The sequence below is a fragment of the Asterias rubens genome, chromosome 18 (genome assembly GCF_902459465.1).
Source record: "Asterias rubens chromosome 18, eAstRub1.3, whole genome shotgun sequence".
Classification (NCBI taxonomy): Eukaryota; Metazoa; Echinodermata; class Asteroidea; order Forcipulatida; family Asteriidae; genus Asterias; species Asterias rubens.
The window spans coordinates 2,619,194-2,640,993 of record NC_047079.1 but is presented as its reverse complement, the minus strand read 5'-3'; the positions used below and the strand labels follow the sequence as shown (position 1 = coordinate 2,640,993).

The following is a 21,800-nucleotide window of genomic DNA, read 5'->3' as shown; positions in this document are numbered from 1 at the left end:
CTATATGCATTTCTTAACAAATGCTTTCAAACATTTTTTTATAGACCAACTCGCCAGATCCAAAGCAACTGTGTCCCTTTTTTACATGCTTTAAATAGCCTGAATTGTCTATTACAGTCTACACCATGTGTACATGTACATGTGGCCGGGTCAGTCCATTGTACATGTAATTGATAAAATATTCCTACTATTTTTCCGAGGACCAAATATCATGCCTCAATTTAAATGGGCATGAGGTTTCTTTTCTAGCCCTTTGTGCAACAGAACATGGGTTTAAAATAGTATCCCTTTCATGAAAAAAAAAAACAGTTTCAGTGTTTCCTAGACATTTTATTTTCTGTACACAATTTTATCAAATGAATTATGTGGAAGCAGTGGTCATCTGAAGCCATGTCGGTCATCAGTTGGACCATTTTAGTGTTCAGAACAGTTCAAACTGAATGCTGTTCTTTTCATCATCTTGCCACCTTGGTCATGTTCTCTGTATCCAACAGCAGTCATGAGTTTACTGGCCCAACACTTAAACCACAGGGCCAAATTTCATAGAGCTGCTAAGCACAAAAATTTGCTTAGCATGAAATTTTCTCCTTGATAAAAACAGGATTACCAACCAAATTTCCATTTGTTACATATTGATTGCTACTGCTATTCAGCTGTTGTAAGCTTGGGCGGTTCCTTCGGTTACCCAGTTCTACCCGGTTCCAAATTGAAAACCGGACTTGCGGTTCCACTCTTCTGTGGAACCGGGTACCCGCTTATGTCGGTTCCGATTTTAAAAGACCGAGTCCCAATTATAAAAGACTCTGTGGAGCCGATCCTGCGACAAACCGGCTCTAGAAATTGAGACTTGATGTTGAAAGCGGTGACCGCAGATACACTGTGCAAAGGCTTCAAGCCGACATGAGTATCAACTAAATGTATCACATGTGGCTGCATTATTATACAACACACTGTGCACAGCCCCTCTAATGCATAGGCATCTACAACCACCACCTGTATATCTCATGCATGCTGAGATATACAGAGTCCAAAGTCCAACCAGACAGCGCGTTGTGATTGGCTGCCGATATATCCATATTCATAAAAGCTTGTCCCATACACAAAACACACAGTACTCTATGCATGTACAGGCATGTACACTTGTATGTACAGAGACGGCACACTACATGCACTACGGACGTACTGCACTATGGACGTACTGCATTACGGACGTACTGCACTATGGACGTACTGCATTACGGACGTACTGCACTACGGACGTACTGCCGGCCAAATCAAAGACTTGTTTAAATGCAGGGAGAATAGGTTCTCGTTGACACGATGTCTGATTGACTTGGGGTGGGTATTTTGGTATTTTCGTTAAAAATAGATCGGCTCCAATTGTGTGTGTGTGTGAGCTCGGGACGGGCGGCTTATGTTTTATATAGAGTGGAACCGGGTATGACTCGGAACCGAGCTTTTTTTCGGAACCGGAACCGAACCCAAAATTTCTGGAACCGCCCAAGCTTAAGCTGTTGTTTGCTAATCCTGAAAATCACGTAGAAATTTGGTTGGGAATCCTGTTTTTATCAAGGAAGAAATTTCATGCTAAGCGGAATTATTGTGCTTAGCAGCTCTATGAAATTGGGCCCTGATCTCGGGCCTGCGGTCTAGTGTATAATTCAACCCCTGATGTAATGTTCTTGCCCTTCCCTTCCTCACCCATCCATTCTATCCATGCTATCTCAGTGCTAACCAATACACAAGTGTTAAGAATTGATCAGACGTGCCATGATCGGATAAATTCCGCCGCATCTTATCAACCATGACGTCGTTAAGAGCTTAAAAAATTCCCTTCCCCTCGGGCTCATTGTTGTGTATGAAAAAAAGTAGAAAGATATATCAATATACGATCACCTTCCAGGCACCGTGCTCTAAAAATGTCATGCGGGGGAACGCTAGTTGTTCAGAGGGTCGCTCACTGAAAGGCTGTTTGCCAGCGGCGCTGGAAAACATCCACTGTGAATGATTGTGTGCCAGGTACAAATGTATTTATTATTTCTGGGGATACAATGGTAGAGGGAAAATGGCTGCCTGGCGATTGTCCCGGAGTGAAGCCCTGTGTACAAAAAATTGCACTGAGTTTTCATGTGGTTATTAAAATGGAGTTGAATGGGTTTGGGATTTTAATGTTGAGGGGCCCCCGCAGGGCTTAGAACTTAATTTGGGCGTTCCCTTGGGCAGATTTTGGTTCATTTGGGTCTTTGTGTAAGCATTACAGTTACTTCATGTAAAACTGCCTTCGGTTTTTGTATAGGACCCATGCCTCATTCCTACAAAATCCTGCACCATACCTCGACGCCCGAACTGTTGGACTGTGCATAGACACGGAAGACTGTGGTTGTGTGGACTGGACGATATCCCTCAGTCCTTCGACCTCCATGGTCCAACCATGGAGGAAAAACAGAAGCAAACAGAACAAACAGGCAGTCGGATTTCGAAGGGGAGGGGCTGGTATTGACACTACAGATTATCAAAAAAAAACCTCTCTGATAAGTTGTACAAAATTGTGCCAAGATTTGCTTTCAAAAAGTTGGAAATATTGTAGAGAATTTAAAGAAGACTACATGTACATTTGTGTGTGATGTCTAATACTTTGCGACAAGTTACAAATTTAAAGAATTTCATTTTTAAGGGGGCACGTGAGGCCACTTTCATTTGCAAGGAGTACTTCCATTAGAAATCTTTAAGTCCATGGCAAATTTTTAAGGGGTGTCCTGTGCCAAGACCTGGGCCCAATTTCATAGAGCTGCTAAGCACAAAAATTTCCATTTGCTTAGCATGAATTTTTTTTGCCTTGATAAAAAACAGGATTACCAAGTAAATTTCCACATGATTTTCAGGATAAGCAAACAACAGCTGAATACATGTAACAAGCAATATGCAACAATAGGAAATCCTGTTTTTATCAAGAAAGACATTTCATGCTAAGCAAATTTTTGTGCTAAGCAGCTCTATGAAATTGGGCCCAGGGCAACAGACTAGAGGTCATAGCATCCATGGCCTCCATTTACCATGTACATTGTAGGTCCAGGCCTGACTACATGTATGTCCATGGTCCATGTGTACTCTATGTATTGTCATTTACCCCCTGTTATTTGCTTTTGAAATTCTTGTCTGGATCTGTGTATTTGCTAATAACAGAGTTTGTTTGCTAAGCTGGATGCTAACTCTGCTCTATGCTCTGACCTCTCCTGACCTCTGAACGTGTAGAAATTTAATGTCATTCTTAGGGGAGAGTTTGTCAGAAAAGTGATGCATGTTGTGTGTGACTTTCTCAACTTAGGCTGGATTTTCTGCTCGAGTTAACGATCAATCCAGGCCAAATTTAGGTACATGTATGCCTTTATTTATGTCTTTAAAAAACAGTGCGCAGGCTCAAAAACAGCGGCTTGATCAATAGTGCAAGTTTCACAACACAATTTTGGAGGGGCTTTGAACCGTATAGACCCAGGCCCCAAATTCATAAAAATGTTCAAAGGCAGAATTTGGGAGTATGTTATACTGTGTAAATGTGAAGTGCTCACATACATTGGTGTGAGGGTACCCAAATAATATTTGTTATCCCTGATGCAAATTTAGCATCTATTAAATCATTGCGGTACCCGCTGCTAAAATAATATATTCAAAGTGCCTCTAGCTACTGGGCAATTTGGGTGGTCTAGTTTGGACAATGTAAGATGTCTGCTCTAGATTGGCAAAGGTCGTTGGTTCGAATCCGACCTGTGATTTTTTTCACAGAAGTCGGGAAGTACTTAGTAGTGCTTACACACACATTGTGTAAGAGTAAAACCAATTAGCAAATTTCTCTGTCAAGTAAAAATTAGTGGGATACCAGTGGCAACAGTGCAAAGTTGATGGAAGTTTGGCTGGTTACCTGTTTCTGCTTAGCAAGATTTTTCTGAACTTAATAATAACAATAAATAATAATAAAGACTTGTAATGCGCACATATCATCCACCTTGCTGGGTGTTCAAGGCGCAGTAAAACTAAAAACAGAACAGAGAAAAACATACATGTACACAACAAAATTAGTCTTTGAAAACTTACATGTAGCGTTGTTTTTGCTTACAGGCTTTATGAAATTTGGCCCAGATCACCACATGGGACCAGCAATAAAACTTACATCAGTTAGGTTTTTCATTATATTCTTGTAAAGGCTTCAGATGTAAATGATCATCAACAACATGTACATGTAACACATGTGTTTTCCTCTTGAAAACATATTCGGGTCACTAGGTTTTACTGAGCGTATAATGAGATCGAAGCATGAAATAAGTTTAGACAGCCTGATGCCTTACTAAAGGAACACATTGCCTTTGATCGGTCGAGTTGGTCTTTAAAAAGCAGTTGTTTGTTATAAAATGCACATGGTTAGAAAGATGTTTTAAAAGTAGAATAGAATGATCCACACACATTTGCCTCAAAATTTCGTAGTTTTCCTTTTACTTTGTGAATTAACACGGTTGGCCATTTATGGGAGTAAAAAATTTGACTCCCATACACGGCCGACCGTGTTAGTCGACGAGGTTAAAGGAAAACCATGCAATTTCGAGTGATACTTGTGTGGATCATTATATTCTACTTTTAAAATATCTATGTATCTTACCATATGCATTTCATAACAAACGGTTTCACACACTTTTCAAAGACCAACTCGTCCGATCCAAGGCAACGTATTCCTTTAAAAGGGAAAGGGAAAGTACATCACTGATTGTAGGAAGAGACTACAATGTATATCAATTCCCATGTAGAGGTCTGTATCTTTCCTCACTGGTTTCACCTCTGGACCCCTGATGTGAATCCCACTGGGGCACTATGTGGATTGGGTTTCAGAACATTTTGAGAACCATTTCACCTCAAAGTAATGTGGTAATGGAAAAAATATATATCAGTTTTTATCCCTCAAAATTTGAATAAGAAACGTTACTGTCAAGTAAATTTCTCTGATGTGTATTCCAATTCCGTTTTGTTCTTCCTTTGTGGACATCTCTAAAATGCAACTACTTTTTAAAGGATTTGGGTACCTTTTCAAAATGTCCATAGATTTACACTAAACTTACAGGGTGTGAAGATAATGATAGTGGAAAGCTTCCCTTCAAATGTTACTTACTGAGGTGCTGTAGTTATTGAGAAATGAGTAAAACAATGTCATGAAAATATGTTTGTAAATTATTAAAATAATTTTGGTCTCATGAGACAACAATTATTTTCTTGACATTGTTTTACTCATTTCCCCAAAACTACAGCACCTCAGCACGTAATATTTTTAGGGAAGCTTTCTACTATCATTATCTTCAAACTGTGTAAGTTTAATGTAAATCTGTGGACATTGTGTTTTTTTGTCCTACAAAAGTTACATAGAACCTTTAAAATGAAATCTTCACAGGTTAATTTGAAATTTTATTTGATGTCTACATTTTTACAGGATTTAAAGACAGTGGACACTATTGGTAATTGTCAAAGACCAGTCGTCTCACTTGCTGCATCTCAACATATGCATGAAATAACAAACCTGTGAAAATTTGAGCTCAACCGGTAAATCGAAGTTGCGAGATAATAATGAAAGAAGAAAACATCCTTTTCACACGAAGTTGTGTGCTTTCTGATGCTTGATTTCGAGACCTCAAATTCTAAATCTGAGGTCTCAAAATCAAATTCGTGAAAAACTACTTCGTTCTCGAAAACTACTTTACTTCAGTGGGAGCTGTTTCTCATAGTGTTTTATACTAGCAACCTGCCCCCATTACTCGTTACCAAGTAGGGTTTCATGCTAAATATATATTTTGAGTAATTACCAAAAGTGTCCACTGCCTTTAAAACAACCAAACATCCCCTTAAACCAAATGTATACTTTCCCTTTAAATATTTGTTACCATGCACTCAACAAATTTACCGTTCCCAATTGAATTCATTTCCTGTCTGCATTCAGCTGCAAACTAGATTATGTCTTGTGTGAAAAAAACAAAAAACATTTTAGTATTTTTGTGAGATGAAATAATGTTTTGACAAAACCTTATGGAAGGATGCGTGTGGAATTCCACCGACAGATGCCCAGAAGCATATTCGCATAAATTACATGTTTGTCATGTCATTTCAGATATTTGATAAGATTTCCACTAAAGACATGTTGCCATATTTTCTTCATACTTTCCGCTAATTTGTTTATCTAGGTATTCCTCAAAAAGGAAGAAGGGCACTGCACTTTTACGATAAAGGCCAAATAGATAGTATGGACTGTGCGAGTCTCACATTTTTGGGAGACTTTGGTTCCACAAATACATGAGGGAGCCGTTTCTCACAATGTTTTATACTATTAACCTCTCTCCATTACTCATTACCAAGTACGGGTTTATGCTAAATAATTAATTTGAGTAATTACCAATAATGTCCACTGCCTTTAATGCGTGAAGGAAATTAACTCGCACTTTAAAAGGTAGGGTTATACTTTGACACTGCTATCGGAAAGCTTACTTGTTTTTTTATCCTTTTTTTTTGTAATCGTTAGTATCTTGCAAAATTATTTGTCTGAAACGCCCCCCCCCCTCCTCCATGTTGATATAAAAAGCAATAAAAACAATTGAGTCTGAGAAACGTTTCATGCATGAATTGTTCCTCGGATTTTTCTGAGATTGGTGTCGATTCTCAAATGCTGTGGACAGATGCAGTTTATCTACCTTTCAAAACCATTTGAAATTTGCAATCTTAAACGCGTAAGCATGCCTGATTCTTCATGGAGGCAATGAATGCAACTGCCTCCATGCGCCCTGAAATGCCCCATTAGAAATTTCCTTTTAGGTTGCCCTTTACCAAGGAGAAAATGCCTTGGTGCCCTTGCCTTTTCAAAAACGAAGAATACAGGCCTGCATAAGTTATAAACTAAAGCAATATTTCACTCCAATTAAATTGTTCACCCCTTTTAAATTCTCTATTCTGTCCTTCACAATAACAGGACTTTTGATAACATATAGTATGTATATGTCATACATGTACATGGTACTTCAAAAGTGATCTATTCCTGGAAAGGTGGATGAGGTCCGGCCGGAAGTTGTTAAAAATTGTATGCGTGTGTAGGTTTCCCATAATTTACAAAAATGTATGTTTAACCCACTGTATAATTCCCCTGATAGATGGATTTGAAATTGCAGCAAGTGAATCAACACCAGGATTTTCCAGATTTTGTGTGTGAGCTGTTTACGTTATTCTCGGTACACTACCCCTATTGTTTGAATCAATCAAATTTTATTATAATGTTTTTTTTTTGTGCTGTGGTTGACAGTAATTCAGATCCAATGAATGGGGCATCCTTGCGCCATTGCCTCATGCGTGATGACTCACACAGTCGGAATTTATACAGCTATCAATATGCCCTTGACTTGGATATTGTGATTGGAGTGTGTGGAGTGAACCAGTACAAAAGAGCTAGACTCACATGTGCCAAGTTCATGGACGATTTCAACGGGCTGTGCTTATCAGTGGGTAGAAACATGGAGGTAGAATTAACAACGTATAAAAACTTGGTTCTTGGTTGTTTTTCTGTACAGCTTGGTGAATGGAAATTTATCTTAATGGTGCGCCTTGAACACCCAGCAGGGTGGATATGTGCGCATTACAAGTCTTATTATTAGTATTATTATTATTATTATTATTATTATTATGAAACAAGCACAAAAGATTTATACTCAACTTCATGGACGATTTCAAGGGGTTAGAAGTGCTTATAAATAGTGGTTAGGACCATGGAGGTAGAATTACAATGTAGAATAATTTGGTTCTTGTTTGTTTTTATGTAAAGCTTGATGGATTGACAGTGCATGTAGTGAACACTTTGTTCTAGCATGGAGGCAGAACCTCCTAGCATATTGGTGGTCCAGTGGCTAAACCATTATAAAAGAGCTGGACTCATGAGCCAAGTCCACGGGTGATTTCAACAAGAAAGATTTGTTGTTCTTATACAGTAGGGGGAAGAACCATTTTTTATTTATTTTTTTTGGAGGGGGGGGGGGGGGGGGTTATTTTAATGGTGGTCCAGCGCTGAAACCAATACAAAAGAGCTGGACTCGTGCATGTGGCAAGTTCACGGGCAGTAGTGGTTAGTAGAACAATTTGATCTTTTTTCTTTTCTTTTGTTAAGCTAGGTGAATGGAAAAGTACAAACTTTGTTCTATTTTAATGATGGGCCAGTGGCAAAAACAGTACAAAAGAGCTGTACTCGTGTGCCAAGTTCAAGGACAATTTCATCTTAGTACTTGTAGCTGTGTACCACAAATCGATCGAAAAGCGTGCTTTGTTTGATTCTATTGGTTGACTAAGGATTCAGGGAAATTTTTTAAATGAAAAACGTTGATTTAAAAAAATGCCAAATAAAAAGAAAACAAGCATTTCAAATATAAAGAAATGCTCATAAATTCTCATAAATTGTTGACTAATCCGTAAGGAGTAACTTGCACAAAAATAACAAGCAATTTTACAGCTGAGTGGAGTCTTAAGTGCTTTGTTGTGATTGTGGTTTGAAGGGTTGACTTTGAGAGGGGTATTAAATGTTGCTTATGAGGGATTATCATAACAAGTGGGTTTGCCCACTACTGCGTAGGTGGAGTGTGTGACACATTATGTGTTCATTTCTGCGAACTGTATTGATAATGTGGTAATGATCTCTACTAATTTGTCTTTGAATTTGCCATAAAAGCCTGATTTTTTTGTCTTCTTCCGGTTATGAATACCTTTTTGAAACGCTTGGTTGAGTTGACCGGAAATTTAATGACAATACTAAACAAAATTGAGGGAAGAAAGGTGTGTCCGACACGGGGTAAACCACAGCTAAATACAGCGCTCAGCAGCGTAGAACATTACTCTTTCGTAGTGACCTTTCGATCAGAAAGTGACTCAGCGGTTATACATATATACATGTAGGAAGAAGACAGTTTGTTTTCTATCTTCTAGTTTTCAGTGAACATATAACCATCAAACAAATTTGTATAACTTTCATCATTGGTTTCTTTTTAAATATTTGTGTGATTGTGTACAAACTCTCGATCTTGCTGTATCACTAGATTTTGTAGTAAACATATTGCAGTATTGTTTTCATAACCCAGATGAAGTTGCAGGTACATGTACGTACAACCAACTCGTTTAGGACGAGTGTGACCAGGCTCTGAAAATAGCCAGTTTTTAAAATCGGAAATGGTCTAAATGTAGCTTCTATTCACAGTGTACGCATCTTCAGACCCCTATTTCTAATAAAGCCTGCAGTTCTCGCAACCTACATGTACGATCTTCAAATTGAGGAAAGGATAAAAGTTCAAGAGTCAATGAATAGTTTCCCCTTTAAGGCCGGTTTAAAGTCGGTCGTGCGATGGTCGCGCGGTGGAAATCTTGCGCGCACGATCCTAAGCCCGAGGCCTAAAAACGGTGTATTTTTATGATCACGCGTCAAGATTTCCATTGCGCGAGTATCGCGCGACCGACTATGACTTTAACTCGGCCTTTACTGTACAAAGCTGTGAGACCTTCAACAGTATTTTTGGTTGTATTTTTTTAAAGCATTTTGCACCTGTATGCTATGGGAGTTTGTGCACCTTCGCTGTACCAGGGCCCAATTTCATAGAGCTACTAAGCACAACAATTTGCTTAGCATGAAATTTCTTCCTTGAAAAAAACAGGATTACCAACCAAATATCCACGTGATTTTCAGGATAAGCAAACAACAGCTGAATACCAGTAACGTGGAAAATGCAACAAGTTGAAATTTGGGTGGTAATCCTGTTTTTATCAAGGAAGAAATGTCATGCTACATGTAAGCAAATTTGTGTGCTTCGCAGCTCTATGAAATTGGGCCCTGATCTTTGGAACAGACAAGTGCTACATGTACCTCCATGGTGTATATCCACCTGCTGTTATGAACATGTACAATGTATTTTATGTACACTAAGGGTGTATGCTCACCATGGAGCATGTTCCTCCAACTAAATGTCAGGTTGTTTGTCTTCATTTCACACTGCAACCCAGTGGTGGCATGGAGGTTCCATTCAATGCCAGTATTGACACAGTCTGAGTGCTGTTACCCCACCATCAACAACCCAACAATGACTTCACAAAAACATGCTCCTTTACTTCATTGGATTTGCCTCTGCCATTTACAAACTGGGCCCAATTTCTCTGCTTAACAGTCCATGTTGTGCTTATTGTACAATTGCAAGAAGAGAAACTGGATGGGTGCTACGCAAAACTTCTCTGAGAAAGCTTCAATGTACACTGGAGTCTACATACCGCAATGAACCCAAACTATCCACTAAATTAAAACAGCGTCGTCTGAGACAAGCAGGGCACTCATACACTATAAATACAGAAACATCAAAGAACCTGTCTCTCATCTTAAATGACATGGTCACCAAAACATGGAAGGAGAAATAGGGGAAGACAAAAACTTCTGATTGACGTTCTCAACATAATGAAAGATAGACAAGAATGGGCAAACCTCAACATGATTCTGACCTCGGTCGACTAGAGAGAGAGAGAGAGAGATAGATGTTTGTAGTGTGCTCATTAATTGCAGTATCTGACATGAAACGTGATGACATAACAGACCTGGCACTATATTATTTCTTTTAGTCAACCCCTCTAGGGCTAGTGGACTGTACATTTGATCATTTGATAAGCCAGCGAAAAAAGAAAAAAGAAAAAAGGATACTTTTTAACGATCTCAGACGATTTAAAAAGAGAAAAAAATAAGAAAAAAAATAGCCTAGCCGGTTGTCTTTAAATGTGTTGGTCGGCCATGTGAAAATGGACCTCCTTCCTTTTTTCCAAAAGGCAGGACACTAAACATGTGTTGTTTTTTATCTGGCCTTATTCATTTTAACTGTACAAGCTGCCAGTGTGTTATCTGTGTGGTATTTTCATGGAAAATAAACACAGTTTTACAAACACACACTCACTCTTTCTTGTCTAGTATGCAGCTCCAACATGTAAAAAAAAAGATTTGCTCACCACCACACTTTCTGTAGCACCAGTCACGGTTAAGATGTGGCCACCAAAGTTTTAAAACCTGTCTGTCATGTTTTTTTCCCCTTTCAATTCATGTGTTTTTGAGCTCAACTGCAACCTTCGCTCAAAGAAGTCGGGAGTAAAGTGGCCATCAAGATCACCCCAGAGTGCAATGATCACCATGATCACAGAGCTAATTTTAGGATTGTCTCAACCCCAAGCGTCAATCTTTAAATTTGAATAATGCCCTCCAACTGCAGCCGAATTTCACGAAATGCCAGGATCAATCCTATCTCAAGTTAGGAATAGGACAGGTACCCCGTCAGGATGTGTTCAATGCGTCTTTCGTATTTGGATACGGAACTGAACCCGTCCTAAGTCCTAAGATTAATTAATACTAAGTTAGGAACAGTTTGGTGAAATCGACGGCTGGACCTTTAAACCTCTCTTGAATATTTACTTTTCAATTTGATAGTGCAAAATTCATTATTACTGATTTGTTATCTCAGGCAAACAAACATGAAATAACGAAGAAGAGATCTATTCAGTCCATTTTTCATTAAAAAAAAATTCAAACTGGGAATGTTGAAATTTGTATGAGTTGAAAGTTGCACCAAAGCTTTGAAGCAACCTTTAAATATTACCTTAAATTGAAAATCACGGCCGGTAAGTGGAAAACTTGTTACTGTGTTTTGAAACAGTTGGAGTGCCATGTACTGTATGTTCTTTTGAGTGGATACTAGGCTTTGAATTCCATCTTTGAGAGGGCAAGGTCATTTTCATTTTGCAAAGGGCCCTTGTATTGAAAAGTCTATGGGAAACTTTTGATGGGGCACCAAGGCCAAGACCAGGGCAATAGAGGCAATCTACTCCGTCATGCCTGATACTTCACGCAGGCAACAAAGGCAATTGTCCCCATGCTCCCTGGTTGTTGCCTTGGTGCCCTTGAAATGCTCCAGTAGAAATTTACTCCCTCATATGGTGCCTTTTACCAAGGAGAAAATGCATGTGCCCTTACAAAAGACTGAGGAGAAAAATGTAAATTTGCCTATAACCTAAATGTTCAGTCTGTCAATACAAACATTTCTAAAAGGTACAGATATGCAATGCATGTAGTACACAGGGGAAATGGGGATAACAAATTAAAAATATCCTACTGTTTTCCCACAGTAGATGAATCCGACCTGTAGCTACTGTGTGTATCTCATAAGACGCTCAGTCTACATGTAACGGACAAAGAATGAGGGGCAAGAACCCTTTCCTTTTCTCCACACCCATTCAAGATCCTTGTTGGAGCTGATCCCCACCCCCCAATCTGCCTAAACCCCTGTGGTATGCCACTTCAAAGACCCCCTTTTATTCCCTCTGTGCTTGGTTTCCCACACACCACCCCCTCCTCAAACCCATGTACATGTACAATGTAGAATGGCTTGTGGGCGACAGGGTTTTGTGTACAGAATGACGACAACATTGCACATTGCACAAGACTTTAAGTAAAAGGTTGTACATTGTGTACACATGGAATCTGTGCTCAACAAATCAGCGCTTGGACTGGTTCTAATTGTAAGCTGAGAGCGCTCTCTATGAAAGGAAAGGCAATTCACTCGCACAAGAGGGTTTCTTTTGCAGACAAGCACGTTAATTTAAAAAAAATTTGATTGCGTATCAAATCAATGTCGAAATGTCATCATTTCAACATAGATCTAGATTCAATGTTCAGACTTTTTCGTCAGCAATGAGTCTCACCCCTGAGATGTACATCGAAACTACTCAAGAATGCTTCAAATGTACAGACCCTAGTGAGATTTTACTGGTGAATGTAAAAATGTGATATATAAATACAAGTTTTTCACATCATTGATACATTCAAGTGAAATACTTCAAAGAATGGGACGTAAAGCCGTTGGTCCTGTGTGTTGTGTATAATGCTCATAACAGAACAAAAGTGCATTTAGCGAAAAGAGAAGGTGTCTGCCCCGGTGTTCCTGGTTTGATTGGCTAAATATTGCGCCACAGCCACTTGTAATGGACTGCGTTTCTAATGAGCTCATGATGCTTCATCAGCTCAGAACTTCCACCCTTAGGGGCAACAGGTCTTTTTCTGTAGCATCAGCGCGGGTGTGGAACCAACTCCCACTGACTTTCAACAGCCCCGTGTGGAACCAACTCCCACTGACTGTCAGATCATCTCCATCCATCACAACATTCAAGACAAACTTGAAATCTCCCCTGTTTAAATAAGCATACTCACACAATCCTCAGTCTTAATTAGTCTTTCTCTCCTCAAGCACCATGAGCGCCTTCCTTAGGCGGATACCGGCACTAGACTAAGTGTTCTTTATTATATTATTATTATTATAATGAATAGGGTAGATGGCCTTAGCTTTCGATCCAATCCGGACCTTCTTCAGAGGCATAAAACAAGTACAAACAAATATATATCCATTTATAGAAAAAGAGAGGGGGAAAGGGATTAAGGAAAGGATCCAGAATTAAGCATATTATGTAATAAAGTAATGGTCTCATGAACATACTGTACTTCAAAAACTTAGCCCCTTCATACTTTGCAGGAAAATACTGAATGTTGAAGTGCCTTGAGCATCAATGAGTGACGGATATGAGTGCTAGAAGAAGCCATGATTATGTTGGTCTGCACAACTTGCTTACGTATGATTTAATCCTATTAGAGTTTGAAGAGCAAAACCATACGTACAAAAGCTTGCTCATTGAAACCACATTGAAGTACACTTGTAATGTTTATCAAGCACTTGTAATTCACAACCCTGTAAGAGTTTTATCTTGTGTATCTAGAACAGCAATTTTTTTAAAGTGTTTTGGCAGACAAAACAGCAACTCATTAGTACCTGTAGGCCTATGCTTTGGTTTTATTTATTGTAACCCTGACTAAAATATGGTCTTAAAGGGTTAACGTATGTAACTTTTGTAGGACAAAAAACACAATGTCCACAGATTTACACTAAACTTACACAGTTGGAAGTTAATGATAGTAGAAAGCTTCCCTGAAAATATTACGTGCTGAGGTGCTGTAGTTTTGGGGAAATGAGTAAAACAATGTCATGAAAATATAATTTTCGTCTCATGAGACGATTTTTTTTTTTAATCATTTACAAACGTGTTTTCATGACATGGTTTTACTCATTTCTCAAAAACTACAGCACCTCAGTAAGTAATATTTGAAGGGAAACTTTCCACTATCATTATCTTCAAACCCTGTAAGTTTAATGTAAATCTATCGACAATTTGAAAAGGTACCCAAATCCTTAGAAGTGTTTTTGCTTTACAAATATGTTACATTTTGTATTTGTGATTTTTTTTAATGATGTTTAGTTATAAAACGGCATTGAATTTAACACTTTTTGACTTTCACAAAAAATTCCTGCTTGGATGGAACAACCCCATTTGTTGTTGATGTTCCATGGCATCATGTTTTAAATTTGGCTGTGAAAGAGTACCAAATATAATGCATTTTAATGGGGTGTCATGGTCAAAGGATCTGAAGTAACGTAGGTACACCAAGTGAGAATTTGACAATTACCAAACGTGTCCAGTGCCTTTAAGTCATAAATAATGCAGTTTTGATATTCACTATCTGTTTGTATTCATTACATAATGTCTAATCTCTCGTCTTCTGTTTGTCCATCTCCAGATTCAAGTAGCAGTCAAGTATCTGAGTCCAGAGAGACTGTCTGCGGACAAAGCTCAAGACTTCGTCAAGGAAGCCGCCATTATGTATTCCCTTAATCACGATCACCTGGTCAAGTTGTTTGGAGTCGTCCTCGATGTTGAGGCGTCGTTAATGCTTGTGAGTGTTATAAATTGGATCAGGGGCTGGAACTTAATTTTTATGGCTTATTCTCAGGTTTACAATAATGACTTGTTAAATTTACTTTACTGTAATATATTTCCTGGCTAAGTTTTACTTTTCCGATGTTGTGTTATAATTATTTTATTATAGCCATAAACCATGTTAAACTAACGTTTTTGAAGAAACAGAACAAATACTGGCTGCAGTCAATAGACCTTATGCATTGAGGCCATCACGAAACGCCTGGATGAATCCTATCTCGAGTTAGGACGAAAAATTCGTCCTAACTTAGGATGGGTTCAATGCGTCCTAACTTCTATGGATAGGGAACTTACATGTAACTCGTCCAATTGTAAGTCCTAAGATTAATCCTAAGTTAGGAAGAGTTTGGTGAAATCGACGGCAGTGCCTTTAAGAAGCTCTCTAAAATTTAGCCCAGCTTTTCCGGTCAGCCAATGGCATGGAAACAAGGAAAGCAAAGACAGTCATTTGATTAATGATTGGTTGATTGAATACTTCTGATAAAAATACAGCAAGAACACGCCAAAAATACATACACAACAACAGAAGAAAAGACAATAAAATAAGGTAAACAAAGAAGTTTTCAGAGCTCAGCACCGAGGCTTTGGAACGCCCTCCCGGAAACTGTGAAACTCTCCAAATCACTTAACATATTCAAAAACAGTTTAAAAACTCATCTTCATATAGAGAAGCTTTTTGTTAAGTTTATTTTTCTTATTTTGTTATGCTACTTTCATTGCTTAATTGTTGTTCTTCTGTAGAGCAGCGCCATGAGTGCCGCTTGCGGCGGAAACCGGCGCTTTAAAAGTGTCCATCATTATTATTACAAGGTGTACAGATGAGTTTTGAGTAGTTGTTTGAAAGAACTAGCGGATAAATAAATCATGTTCTCGCTTTTTCAGGTGACGGAGTTTGCAGCGTTACGCTCCCTACTGGAGAACATTAAGCAGCCAAGTCTTCGCCCCTCCTTCCCCATCACACTCCTCCTGGAGTTTGCCGGGCAGATCGCCGATGCCATGAAATACTTACATCTATCTAATATCATCCATCGAGACCTCGCAACGAGAAACATTCTGCTCTTTGTTGACGATGATGTGAGTAGTTTTATTGCTGTTCAGAAACCTAAAACAGCATACTTTATGACTCATTATTAAAATTTTCATGTATCCTGCTTAGTTGAGTTGCAAAAACACAACTGATAGAATAAATGTTTTTGTACATCTGTACCCCCCAAACTATTGGTAGCATTTCCCAGTGAAGTGACTTGCCATTTGCAACCATTCAGATGCACGAGTTGTGTGTGGTGGCACACAGAACTAACTTTAATTTGAACAAAGAAAAATAGACTAAACCTGCGACTTAAAAAAATGTGCCAGTGCTCTACATACTGAGCAACATGTATCTAGCCCTATGTTGGTGGTGTCCCTTTTTTGTAAATATCTTTGTTCGGGTACCAGTCTGGGAGAAGTCATTCAACCTGTAACTGCCATATAGCCATGGATCTCAACCAATAAGCCATTTACATCTTAGATTTTAATATTGTCTGGTACAGTAACGTGCCTGATCGCAAGTTACCACTTTAATTTGAATTCAGACTATACAGACAGTTGCTATGTCACATGGTTCGGGGCAAGCTTTTGCGTAATTCTGAAGAGACGGAGTATTCTGAATGGTTGTGTATGACACAATGGTACCAGGGTCTGCTCATCTGGAGGTTGCTATGCAAAGGCTTGCTCCCAAACCATTTGACATAGCAACTGTCACTGTAGTCTGAGGTATTTAAATGTAAGCGGTACATTGTGACCTAGCAAGTCATTGTATGAGACATTATTCAAATCTAACACAGAAATGGCTTATTAGGTAAAGATTATCCTTTACAGAAACCACGGTGGTTCCCTTTTTTCCCCATATCATTCAGACACATTTTAACTGTCACCCACATTTTGTCACATATTTTCTTTAAAGTAGAAAACCAGAAGTGTACACCATGTTTAAATTTTCCATAATACATATATGGATAATTCCTCTATAGCCTGTTATAAATGGAAACCATGTGTTTGTCATTTTGTGGTAAATCTAAGACTATAAAAGGGAGAGAAAGATTTGCAACCTCCGCTAAAAACTATGCCGAATATGTGGTGTTGTAAAATGATTTTCTCTCTGTCGTCGCTGGAAGAATAAGGAGAATAGATTGTGGCATTCCAGCACATTTGCAGATGTACAACATTCCCAATCTGATAAAGCTTAGCAGAGCAACATCAAAGTGATCCAAAGAGTAACAAATGAAAGCTGTCAAGCAGGAATTTCTTTCCTTAGCAACAATTACCAGAGGAGCACCAGTTACATTAGTTATGTTGCGTGTTGGGCGGTAACCTGTTCCTGCTAAGCAAAATTTTACAAGACGACTGTGACAGTTGAGTGTTTGCATGATGCACAGTAGATGTCAATGTAACACTTACATGCAGTATACATTTACCTTGCTTACATTTCGAAGTGCTACAGTATTTCTGTAAGGATGCGAGCTACATTTTGAGGGCATGAAACCTATTCTTTTACATACATGTAGCACCATGTAATGGTTTACAATGTGTTGTTGTACACTATGCAGCCAATCAGATTAGGAACACTGAGACAAACCCCTTCTGGGTTGTATTACCTGCATTACACAACACACTGGATCAACAGCTTTACGTCCCATCTGAAGGACAATGCCGCAGAAATGATGGTTAAGTGCCTTGCTTATAGGGACACAAGTGTCATTACTGGGACTCGAACCCACACTCTGCTGATCAGAAACTTGAGTTTGAGATCTGCTCTGCCACGACTTCCTATTTTAATACTATTATAGAAAATACTTATTTATTTTTGTCATTCAGAAACAAATGTTGCAAATCTTCTCAAAAATCTTGCAAAATCTACACACTATTTGAAACTAATTTTCACAAATATATTAAAATCAACTTTTGATCTTATTGCAGGGTACCAAGAAAGTGAAAATCAGCGACTTTGGTTTGTCGAGACGATTAATCCTCGGGGAGAATTATCGTTCTGAAATGAAGCCGAACTTAAAACTACCGTTAGCTTGGTACGTACGTTACCCGTGTGCAATGTCGGTGGCTTGTTTGTGCTTAATGTTATTTAGTTTTGTTTTATTGCATATTACCATTGTTTCACGACGGCAATGGCAACCATCACAAGATGTCTAATGGGGCGTATGTTTATTGAAAACCAGAGGATGTACTCTTCCAAAAACTAGTGATGTAGTTTCATCTTAAAATTGTCAAGTCTTAGAGAAATTTTGATTTTTTTTTCCCCTCAGGATGCCAGTCGAGGCACTGACCAAGCTGACGTTCACTAAAGCCAGTGATGTTTGGAGTTTTGGTGTCACCATGTGGGAGATGTTTACATACGGCCAGCAGCCTTGGTCAACGCACTCTGGGGAAGAGGTAAACAACAATAAACAACAAGAATATTTGTGAATTTTGCATCGGGGATAAAGAATATTATGTTTTAGTTTTAACTCTTACCTGCTGCTAAAAATATAGGATTCGAACTGCCTCTAGCTACCGGGCAGTCTCGGTGGTCTAGTTGGTAAGACACTGCTCTAGAAATGCAGGGGTCGTGGGTTCGCATCCCATCTGAGTAATATGCCTGTGATTTTTGTTCCACAGAACTCGAGAAAGTGCCGAGTATACAGTGCTTACACACATTGGTGTAAGGGTACAAAACAAAATAAATATTCTTTATCCCCGTTGCAAATTAAAAATCTACTAAAACTACATCAGTTCGAAAGTTGTTGTTTCTAACTGTGTTTTATATTATTAACAGCCCTCCAGTACCCCATACCAAGTAAGTTTTGATGGTAAATAATTTTCAGAGTAATTACCAATTGTTGACCCACCCTTTAAAGACACTGGACACTATTGGTAAATGTCAAAGACCAGTCTTCTCACTTGCTGTATCTCAACATATGCATAAAATAGCAAACCTGTGAACATTTGAGCTCAATCGGTCATCGAAGTTGCGAGATAATGATGAAAGACAAAACACCCTTGTCACACAAAGTTGTGTGCTTTCAGATGCTTGATTTCGTGACCTCAAATTCTAAATATGAGGTCTCAAAATCAAATTCGTGGAAAATTACTTCTTTCTCGAAAACTACTCCACTTCAGAGGGAGCCGTTTCTCACAATGTTTTTACTACCAAGCTCTCCCCATTACTCGTTTCTAAGTAAGGTTTTGTGCTAATAATTATTTTGAGTAATTACCAATAGTGTCCACTGCCTTTAACACACATCGGTGTATGGGTAAGACACAAATATCCTTCTCAAATCAAACATAACAAGTGTAAAGTACGATTGTTTAAATTATTTTTGCAGATTCTAAAAGCAATAGACAAGCCAGCCTTGCAGCGTCTTGAAAGACCCGAGGCATGCCCCGTCAAGATCTACGACATCATCTTGAAGTGTTGGAAACATGAGCCAGAGAAGAGACCCAGCTTTGCCGAGATCGGAGAGGAACTACCCAAGGTATGAAGACAGTAAAAATGCATTTGTACAATCATTCGCCATTGGAAAAAAAAAAACAGTTGTTGTGGATTATTCCTAGTCTTTGGATTTCAAGTATTCGAACCACGAAACCAACCATATGCAATGGTCATAAATCATTAAAAACGGTCATCTGCATTGTTGATAATCACAGATTATGAGGATTGCTTTTTGGAATCCAAGAACAATTTAGATGTTACTTATGTCTAAACAAAGACGACAGGGCATACAAGCTCCAGTACATTTTTGACCAACTAAATTGAACCCCACCTACGTGTACAGCGCCCTCTATGACCTCCAAGAAAGGCTAAAGGCATTTCAGCATTGGACCGGGTCACTACTCTGAAGAAGCTCTTAGCTTAGGAGTGAAACGTAACAAAAATGATATGAAAGGAACATCTTCACTGTTCTTGGATTCGAGAAAACGAAGATCGTAATCCATGCAACGGTCATGTTTTTGTTTTTGTCAGGGATTTTCTAGCACTTTCAGTTTTATTATAGACTTTACACTGGCATAAAGATACAAATCAGTACATAAAGATACAAAGAAGCAAAATAGCTAAAAAATACCAAGCCAGTGAGTGGCGAGGAGGAACAGGTGACCAGCACATCTACAAAGCCGTCCTGCCACAAAGAATGTCCCCTAATACCCAACCCATAGTTAAAATACTTACATTCTATACACGCTATGCTTTATTTCGCTTGTTGCAATTGATAAAGGCATGCAACGTTTCCTTGGATCAGCTGATTTCCTCTTCTTTTAACCTCAGTTTTACCATTCAAAATTGACAATTTTGTAATTTCCTCATTTTTTTGTGAAGTTACAGTTGCATGCCTGATGTTAGCGACAGTGACTTGGTCTTTAATTGCTATTTGAAAAAAACTCCATACGAGTCAAAAGATTTTCGCTTGATTATTTTGTTTTACTTCCCTTTCACATGAGTGATTCGATCTAGTATGAGCTGTATAATCAGTGGTCGTTCAGATTGAAGCGAAATCAACTTTTGGTTTTGTTTTGACAATAACCCATCCAGTACTTTTGTTTAAGGAGAATCAGTAGCTGCGTCAGAACGCCTCGGACGGTTCACGATAAATTGTTCGTTTGTTTTTCCTTTTCAGGCCAAGCCTCTTCAGGTCCGAGCTCTCTCTCAGTACAAAGCAGCCAAAGATGGAGAATTAACATACAGGGCGGATGACATTATCACTGTGTTGGAATCCAAGTAAGAGGAATACATTCTTGATGGATATTAAATTTGCATCAGGGATAGAGAAGATTAATTTTTTTGGTTTTACCCATACACCGATGTGTAATAAACAGAACTCTTGAAAGTACTAAGTATTTAGTGCTGACACACATCGGTGTATGGGCAAAACCAAAATGTATAAGAATTCATTCTTTTTGCATTTAAAAGCAGAGTATACCTTTGGTTGTTTGAGCCGTTTGATTGTTTTAATTCTATATAAATGTTACTGTAAAATAAAACTTGTGAAAATTTCAACTCAAAAGGTGGTTGCGTTTTTGAGACATCGCTGAAAATCCGGAACGGCATGTCCACGCAGGAAGAATAATCCGTCATTCATAAATACCTCAGACAGTATCGCTTTTCCTATTGGTGGAGAGCGCGCGTCACGTGGGTGTGCATAAACCTTTTGTTAATGCACAGTAAAAAGTGTTAACAACATGGGCGTGACACGCAAGCTTATAAGACAGTTTCTTCATTCCTATTGGTCGAGAGCAACGGCCAGGACAGTTGTGCCACATCACTCGATACGCGCGACGTGCCGACATTCATTTTTAAGGAGTTGTTTACCCGAGGGCGGCGGAGGGCCTTACCATTCCATAGCTGGAGGGGTGTTGTGTTGAAAGAAATCATTGAACAATTATAGTTTTTGCATTTACTTTACTTTTTGACCAAAGGTGTTGATGTTTTTTGACCGAAAAGGTATTTATGAATGGGAATCAAAGTGTGTTAAATCAGTTTTCGTTTTCGGTAAAATAATCAAGAACCAGGCCTCGTTGGGATTAAACCACTAGTTGAAAACCTCTTCACCACACATTGATTCCCTTATTTGGTTCCAAAAACCAAATGTAGACGCTATAATAGTAATAGTCAAAGATTACTTTTTGAGTTTTGCACATCTGCAAAAACTAACTGAGTTATTTTGATCTGACTCTGCCAATGATTGTTCTCCCTCCCTCTGTTACTAGCGAACAAACTGGAGTCTGGACTGGCATTCTCCCTCTTGGTAAGGTAGGAACATTTCTAAGGTGTAACACTACACTCATGGGCAGCAGCAGTGGAGGAGGGAGTAGGTTACGACGATGGAAGAGCGGCTTCAGATCAGACAAGCGAGACCAAAGAAAAAGGTTTGTCAATATTC

The 21,800-nt window shown here is 38.8% G+C and overlaps 1 protein-coding gene across 3 annotated transcripts in view; it reads left to right on the top strand.

Moving 5' to 3' along the window:
• LOC117302171 (activated Cdc42 kinase-like) overlaps positions 1-21,800 on the top strand; it is a 64,310-nt gene that overhangs the window by 21,019 nt on the left and 21,491 nt on the right. For all 3 annotated transcript variants that reach the window (XM_033785985.1, XM_033785984.1, XM_033785982.1), the window contains exons 4-10: positions 14,693-14,848; positions 15,775-15,966; positions 17,851-17,957; positions 18,192-18,318; positions 19,251-19,400; positions 20,538-20,638; positions 21,628-21,786. In XM_033785985.1, coding sequence (XP_033641876.1) covers positions 14,693-14,848; positions 15,775-15,966; positions 17,851-17,957; positions 18,192-18,318; positions 19,251-19,400; positions 20,538-20,638; positions 21,628-21,786 — 992 coding nt within the window. The remainder of the gene's footprint in view (positions 1-14,692; positions 14,849-15,774; positions 15,967-17,850; positions 17,958-18,191; positions 18,319-19,250; positions 19,401-20,537; positions 20,639-21,627; positions 21,787-21,800) is intronic.